Raw genomic sequence first — 8,985 nt, 5'->3', positions numbered from 1 at the left:
CCGGCTACCGAATTACCGGAACAAGATGAAGTCCCCTCTTTACCTACTTTTTCAAAGACCGTTGTACGTGTTAAAAGATCTTTAGTATGAAAATTTTTGATACAAAATGAGGAAAAAACTACTGCTACTTGCACGAAATGTAAATTGACCATGAAACATGTAACTACGGGTACACAAGGGGGAATGGGACGACTAAGAACACATTTGAGAAAGTGTAATAAAGAATTTGCTCGCCTAGATGATATAGAAAGGACTAATAGAAATGGAATACCCATACCTGAAAATTATATGGGAGTTGAAGGTTCTAATATGGTTCAAAGTGTATTAAATATGACTAACCCGGCTAGCCGAAGCACACACCACACATATAGTAAAGAAAAAGATCGTAGAGAATTAGATAAAATGGTTGCTGTTTGTGGTTTGCCTTTTTCATTTCCTTCCTATCCTGGTTTTGTTCATTATATTCGGGAATTGTATAACCCAAATTATGAAGGTATTCCAAGAAGTACAATTAAAAGTGATCTTTTTAAATACCGAAACGAATATTGTCATTTTCTTCGTTGTTTATTTGTTTATTATGATGGTAGATTATCTATTACTTCTGATATGGGACGTAGTCCTAATGGTAATGATTATTTTACAATTATTGTCCATTGGATTGACCATGAATGGAACATGCAAAAACGAATATTAGGATATAAATATGTTGAAGAAACTAAAACCGGTTCTTATATAGCAACAAAAATAAGCTCTATTTACAATTTTATGAAATATGTGATAAAATAATGAGTGTCACTTTAGATAATGCTTCTAATAATTTAAAAGCAATTGATTATTTAAAATGTAGACTTTGTTCAATCGATAATGATTCTTTTCATATTAAATGTGCCACACATGTGTATAATTTGATAGTAAAAGATGGTATTTCTCAATTTGGAATTTCTTGTGAAAAAATTATACTTGCTTGTAATTGGATTTTTAAAGCTAAAGTAAAAGCTATAATTACAAAATTTAAAAATCGTTGTAAAGAATGTGGACTTGCATATAGAAAAGTTCCAAAAAAAGTATGCACTAGATGGAATTCTTTATTTGAAATGCTTGAAGTTGCTTATATTTATCAAGAGCCGGTACAATTAGTTTTTAATGCTCATAATGCAGACCCGAATTTAAGAATTGGCTATGAAGATTGGGAAAATACAAAAAAATTTATTGAATTTTTAAGTGTTTTTTATAAAGCAACAAATGCTGCTTCTGGTCAATATTATCCAACTATTTCTTTTGTTTTAGTAAATATTTGTGCTATTTCATCTGAATTTGCAAAATATTGAGGAAAAGATCGATTTGAAGATTCACTTACTTTTATGATTGAAAAATTCAAAAAATATTTTTTCCCTATTTCTCAAATCTATTTGACTGCTACTACTTTCAACCCAAATTACAAATTAAAAGGTGTTGAAAGAATGGTTGAAAAGATTTATGCAAATTTAGAAATTAACGATGATGAAACTCCTAGTGTTGAAGATTGTAAAAGTAGCATATATACAAAAGCTAGAGAGTTATATAATACATATAAAGCTATGGAAAAAATATTCCAATAGTTGAACCTCTATCTTGTAGGCCTAAAAGTGATGATACGGATGATTGGATGGATGATTATCTTGAGCTTGAATCCTCTACTAATAATGATTTTGATTTATGTTTCAATCAGGCACGGGAAAAGATTAGGCATGAAGGACAACTTCAAGCTCAAATATTAGTATGGTGGAAGAATCGTAAAAATCAATTTTCGACCCTTGCTAGGGTTGTTCGAGATGTGCTAGCGATTCAAGCATCATCGGTCGATTTGGAGAAGGCCTTTAGTGCGGCGAGATTTATGATTGGAGATCATCAATATTCATTAGCAAAGGATAGTTTGGAAATATCGGTTTTGTTTCGAGATTGGGTCAATGCCGAAAGAAGAAATACCGGACTAGCACAATTAAGTAGCCAAATAGAAGACGAAATAGATGAAATATTTGGTGATAATAGTGATGATGGCATGGAAGCAATGGAAGAAGAACGACAACTACAAGTTCCAAAAAATGTTTCTTTTGAAATGATACAAAAGTTACGAAAAGATTTTTAAAAAAGTTTCAATTGTTAGTAGTTAGTACAATAATTAATATTCAATACCTAGATTATGTACTATTGTACTCTCTGTCTCTTTCTAATATTTTTTTTTGATGACAAAAAAAAAATAAAAAAAAAAGAAATATATATATATATTAGAAAGAGACAAAGAGTATTTGTATTGTACAACTTATTTATTTGAATAAATATGCGGCTATTCGCTTTGATTTTCTTTTAAAATAGTCTCTTATATTTAATCCAAGTTATTTTACAAATTTAATTTTCAACTATTTTAATATTAGTTTAAACTTTAATATAAAATTGAATTTTAAGGTTTAAACTTTAAATTCAATATAAACTTTAAACTTTAAATTCAGTATAAACTTTAAACTTAAATTCAATTGAAACTTTAGTTTACTTTAAATTTTAAAGTTTTAAATTGAAGTTTTTTAATAATATAATATTATTAATTAATAATATAATATTATATAATAATTAAGGTTAATAAAAAAATAAAAAAAAATTATCGGTACACAATAAGAACCGGCTCCAGTCCGGTCCAAACCGGTTCCTATCCGGTAACTAAGGGACCGGGTGAAACCTTTGGGAATTTCCAGTAGAACCGGTTTCGGTAAGACCCAGTTTCGGTAAATAAATTCGGTAACGAAGACCGGTTCCGGTAAAACCGGTTCTGTTTATCCGGTCCTGTCCAATTGCCAGCCTTAATTTGAAGCAACATCTCTTTCAACATTTCTAGACTAAAGACCACGACTAACTGAAGTATTTTCTAGATATTGAGGTTGTTCAATCCAGATCAGGTATTTTTATTTCTCAACGCAAGTATGCCTTAGACATTCTTCAGACAAGAATGATGAGATGTAGCCCATTGACACTCCTATGGATCCTGTTGAGAATATAATTAACTAATAAAAATGTGTTCTAACAACTTGAACTTTTAAATGAGATGATCACACAATTCAACATGGTATCAAAACAGGCAGACCTGGGATCGAATCTCACCGCCACCCATATCAAAAAGAATTTTCACGTGCTTGACTCATGAAAAAAATCAAGTCTGTACGTGAGGGGGCGTGTTGATAATATAATTAATTAGTTAAAGTGTGTTCTCTCTAACAATTTAAGCTTTTAGATGAGATGACCACACACTTCAACAAATCCAAATGCTAAACTCTTGTCATGACAGGGAGAGCCACTCAATGATCCTTGAAGGCCTAGGCGGCTAGTTAAAAAGTTAAATAATCTCATAGTAACTAAACCTGACATCTCGTTTCTTGTGATTGTTGTAAGTCGGTTTATTACTTCCCCCTATGATAGTCATTGGGTGCAGTTGTTCATATTCTACAATATATAAAGTCAGCTCCAGGTAAAGGACTACTCTTTGAGGATTGAGGCCATGAACATAAAATTGGATATACAAATATTGATTGGGTAAGATCACCCTCGAATACGCGTTCTACATTCGGATATTGTGTTTTAGTAAGAGGTAATTTAGTATCCCAGAGGAGTAAGAAACAATGTGTGGTTGCTCGATCCAATAAAGAAGCAGAATATCGAGACAATGGTTGTAGCAACTTGTGAGCTAGTGTGCATCAAACAGTTGCTGAGAGAACCAAAATTTGGAGAAATTGGTTAGATGCAACTTGTGTGTGATAATCAAGCAACCCTTCATATCGCATCAAATACATAAAATTGAGATAACTCAACATATGAGATTGATTATCACTTTGTAAGGGAAAAGATGCTCTGTCACAAAATTTGTGAATTCGAGTGATCAACTTGCAGATATCTTCACCATGTCCCTCACCACCTTCGTATTGATCACACATGTAACAAGCTTGGTACATATGACTTGTACGCCCAAATTTGAGGGAGTGTTAGAATAGGACTAGTATAAATGATCTTTCTTGGAAAAGGATTGTAATATAATGTCTATAAATAGGGTTTCAATGTAATAATGCAGAATAATATTTTTCTTCTATATTTTTCATAGATAGGGTGGACAATTATCTAGGGCAGCAAGTGTTGCAGCGGAACTGATTGCAAAAAGGGGATATAAGCCAATTTAAAACTAGATCATTCAGAGGTATTTGGAAAAGGGTACTCTAGCTTGTAGGGTTCTTTTTTGTTTATCTTGTTCACATGTTTCCTCCTTTAGGCCTATAGAATCACTATTTACCTTATATATAAGAATTTGAAAAAAATATTGAACTAAGGATCCAACCAGTACAATCATCATTGGGCAAGCCGATTTTGCATCCAAGGACATAAATACAAGACAACTAAATAGTACTCCCTCCGTTTCAAAAAGAGTGACCTGGTTTGACTTGGCACAGAGATTTAGAAAATAAAGAAGACTTTTGAATCTTGTGGTCCTAAATTAAAGTTATGTCAAATGTACTAAATTGCCCTTCAATCTTGTGGGTTTAAACATGCCACGTGAAAAGCTGAAATTAAAATGTTACCAAAAAAGGAAAGAGGTCATTCTTTTTGAAACAGACTAAAAAGGAAAGGAGGTCATTCTTTTTTAAACGAAGGGAGTAACACATATGAGGAACATAACAGGTGCAAGACATGCCTCTTACAAAAGAGGATTGACCAGATTAGTCAACAAAAGCTAAAGTATCTTGAGATCATGGCAGAGACAAAGTGGCCATTATGAAGGACAAATTAATCAAAACTTGATGGAGTTCAATCACATTGACAAATGATCCTCTTGGTTAATAGAAGTCAACAACTCACATTGCGGGAAATAAGAGTTCTCACGAATCTAACAGCAGCAACTACTAGGTACTTTTCTCTTCTTCGTGTCAACAACAGAACTTTATCTACCACATTATTAAGAAGAAAGCTGCACCTGCAACCCAGAAAAGAAACCACATTATACCAAAGGGTTGAAATAGGGCTTTGGTACCAAACAAATTGCATGCAAAGATGAGAAACTTACTTTATTCTATAAGGATGGTGCACGGCACAAAAACATAAGAGATCACATATATTTAGAAGTATTTCAGGCTTCACACAACTTTGCTTCACATTTCCTCCATCAGTGTTTGCAGACTCACTGACTGATAGTGAATCCCCATTTGGAGGGCAGGATAATGTTATAGTTTGAACCAATCCGGTTAGGTGCTTCTCATAAAAAATTTCAACAATAGTGTCCCTCTGCAACAAATTGAAAATGTTAGAAAGTAAGATAAATGAAAAGAAAATTGAGAGAAATCTTGCTTATTTCCTCAAGCATTGGGGTTTAAAAGGCTAAAGTGTACATATTCTAAATAGGGAAAATAGAATCAAAATAAATAATTACATGAGTAAATCAAGCTATAGTATACGTACAAGATCCTAAAATATCCTCAAGACATTTGCACTCTCCCTTAAGTTGGTGCATATAAATTGTTAAAATATTAATGTATAGAGTGTTCCACATGGAAAAGAATTGTAATGTATTGTTTATAAATAGGGCTCAGTGTAATTATGCAGTTTATGCATCTTAATATTTTTCCCTTCTTTTACATCTCACTTGGTATCAGAGCAACCATGAGAAACATCCAGGATATAGAAGTCAGTTGTCATGCCTTCTTTTCGGTGACTTTCAGATCTGATAAGCATTACCATTCTTTCTGCCAATATTTTGTGAGAACTAACAGCACCACAAGGTCCAACAACCTCTGGCAACCAAATCCCACTGATAACTTTTGGATTAACCCTCATGCTAAGGAGGGTTCCCATGTCAATATCAAATCCTTAAGACTGCTACAAAAGATCATGGAAACCAAGCTTTAGGGATGAGAAGAAACGTGCAGCTACCAAAAATGTGAACCAAAAACATCTCCATGTTTCTATTTCATGGAGCTAGACAGAACACTGAGCTGCTGGAGACATGAACGAAATGTTTCCACAAATATAAATCATGGAGAAGATTTTGGTTGAAGCCTCAGGAAACATCTCCAAGTTACAAACATGGAAATGCATTGGGGGAGAAGATGGCCAAACACCTAGACATTCGGGCTTGGATTCTATAGGTTTTGAATACATTTGAAGCTTACTCTACGGTTATCATGGGTAAAGTGTAGTAATTTTTTTTTTCTTTGAGAAGGTAAAGTGATGTAATAATTTGCCTAGTATAAATACCCCCACTTTCCCTTTTTTGTAGGGCTAGACTTTGATGAGTGATGAGATATTCTCTTGGAGCGTAGAACACTCTTGTTAGCTTAGTTCTCTTCTACAGCCTCTCTTGGATTACACCATAGCTAGGTGACTCATGTATAGGGGTGTCAAATGGGCGGGTTGGGTTGAAATTGGAGATATTAAAATGGGTTGAAAAGAAAATTGGGTTGGGTCATGACCCGCCCAAATTTGTTTTGGGTCAAATGGGTAGGGCTCAAATGGGCTAAAAATCGGGTAGGGTCATGACCCGCCTAATTTGACCCGCTTAATCTCAATAATTTTAACATATTGTTATTTAACTTGTATAACCATAATTTGAATTTCAACTCAAGAAAATAATAATAAAAAGTTATAAATTGNGGGTCAAATGGGCTAAAAATCGGGTAGGGTCATGACCCGCCCAATTTGACCCACTTAATCTCAATAATTTTAACATATTGTTATTTAACTTCTATAACCATAATTTGAATTTCAACTCAAGAAAATAATAATAAAAAGATATAAATTGAAAGATAAATCCTAGAAGATATGAAATAGATAGTAATTTATACCTTCAATATAGGAACATACATCAACGCAAATAAAGTCTTAAAACGGGTTGAAACTGGAGATTAAATTGGGCTCAATTAAAGATTCTTTTAAAATGGGTTAAAGCTTGAATGAGTTGAGATTGAATTCAATTCTAATTATCTTGAGCCCAACCCATAAATTTTCAGATGGGTTGGGCGGGTTACCATTATTTGAGCTCATTTTTGACACCCCTATTCATGTATTACACCTTTCTTTGACAAGGGATTCATGTATTATTTCTCTTCCTCTTTTCTGTGAATTGTTTCTTTAATTGAATCTTATCCTAATTAGTCTCAAGTTCTCTTTTGATTGTTCTTGAAGTTAATTGTTTGCAACAACAACTACATACTCGGGGTAGTCCTACAAAGTGGGGTCTTGGGAAGGTAGAGTGTAAGCAGACCTTACCTCTACCTCAAGGGTAGAGAGCTTGTTTCCAATAGATCCTTGGTTCAAGAAAAATAGTCCAAAGCAGTTCAGGAAAAGGAATAATGGAAGTATAAGAAACAACTTATAGTAACACTATTAAGTAATACAACAAAAAATAATACAATAGTCGAAGTATAAGAAACAACAAATAGTAACACAATTCGAAGGACAAGAAACTACAAAAGTAATACTACAACTACTAGTAGGGACATACATCAGGACGATGCTTTCCCACCTACTAACTTTCTACCTTAATTTGTGTCCTCCACGACCTCAATCTAAGGTCATTTCCTGAGCAAGCTAAAATTTAAATTGATGTAAATTGTTTGTATTTTAATTATTTGATTCATCCATTCTTTGCTAGCAATCTTGGGTAGTGATTATTGCTAACTATCAATGTCTTCAACTAGTTAGTTTTTTTTTTTTTTTTTTTCGGAATAGGTGTCTTCAACTAGTTCTTAGTAGGGTCCTTGATAGTTCTAGCCTTAATCTCTATTCTACTTATATCTTATTCTTTTCCATCAATCTTTAATAGTATTCTTAGGGTGGGTTATTCCATATATAGCCCGTTAGCTGAATCTTCATGAGTTGAGAGTTATCACCCAGTCAACATCTCCAGCAGCATGCCCCACACGCACTGCTAGAGTTTAGGGCTTCGGTCGGTGCGTTTGTTACACACGCCGGCGCGTGTGAGAGATTCTGACTAGATGCCAACCACTTCCGAACACTTTCCATGGCAGCAACAGCTTTTCCAACAGTTTTTAGCAATTCCAGCAATCTATTTTTGCTGAAATTCTATATTAGGTCACCTTAAGCTGCTAGTTGCTTACATCCTCTCTATCAGGTCTTCTTTTGTATTATGGATCTCGACACACTTTTTACAACTCTATCAGTATACTCATATCTTCTTTTGCATTTTGTTGGCAACTATTTGCTTAGAACTCCCTTCAATCCAACAATGTCTCTCAAATTTGATGCTTCTAGTTCCAAAAATATTGGAGTTGGAATGAAGTCAGATAATTACTTCAGAACCCTTAATAGAAAGTCCTGAATATCTGACTTGGGTTTTATCAGTTGAGTTGTGGGGCAAAGGTCAAGTTGTTCAAGATCACTTAATCATAGGCTAGTGAAGTACATAAAACGGCCCCAACATAGCAAGAGGAAGTTAATGCTCAACTATGTAGTCTCTTATGGTGATATATTTCCAAATTGATGTCCTTGTTTCGTCCATTCTAGATATGTTATTCAATTTGGGAATAGGTTCGCACTTCATATACTAATGAGTTGTTTCTTTCTTCAAACTTGAGGTAAGCCTCCTTTCTCATTCTTTTTTCTTGTTCTTGTTCTTATTCTATCTTCTTCTACGATGCTTTTCTACTTGGATATTATTGCTTCTTTTTTGTTCTTTTTCTTATTGATGTTGCTCCTGCAGCTGCATCTTCTTCTCCGACTACCACCATTGATGAAGGGTCTTTTTAAAAGAATTTAGTTTCCTTTCAGTTTGTTTGATAGTAAAAAAATCAGTTTATTTAATATTTCTTCAATAGTATTTATATAACTACTTTTTCTGTTTGTTTAAGAGTAAAAATCAATTTATTTAATACATTTTTAATATATTGAAATACTTTTCAGTTTGATTGGTAGTAAAAATCAGTTTATTTAATACTCCCTCTATTTAGAAAAAAAAAATTA

General features: G+C 33.4%; 1 protein-coding gene across 1 annotated transcript in view; it reads right to left on the bottom strand.

Annotated features, from left to right (window-relative positions):
- Positions 1-8,985, bottom strand: part of LOC125869421 (uncharacterized) — a 57,973-nt gene that overhangs the window by 5,822 nt on the left and 43,166 nt on the right. The window contains exons 19-20 of the mRNA XM_049550011.1: positions 5,075-5,292; positions 4,870-4,984 (exon numbers count right to left, since the gene is read on the bottom strand). Coding sequence (XP_049405968.1) covers positions 4,870-4,984; positions 5,075-5,292 — 333 coding nt within the window. The remainder of the gene's footprint in view (positions 1-4,869; positions 4,985-5,074; positions 5,293-8,985) is intronic.

This window comes from Solanum stenotomum, chromosome 1, assembly GCF_019186545.1.
Source record: "Solanum stenotomum isolate F172 chromosome 1, ASM1918654v1, whole genome shotgun sequence".
NCBI lineage: Eukaryota > Viridiplantae > Streptophyta > Magnoliopsida > Solanales > Solanaceae > Solanum > Solanum stenotomum.
Note: the sequence above shows the minus strand (reverse complement) of the source record. Positions and strands in the feature narration are given on the sequence as shown.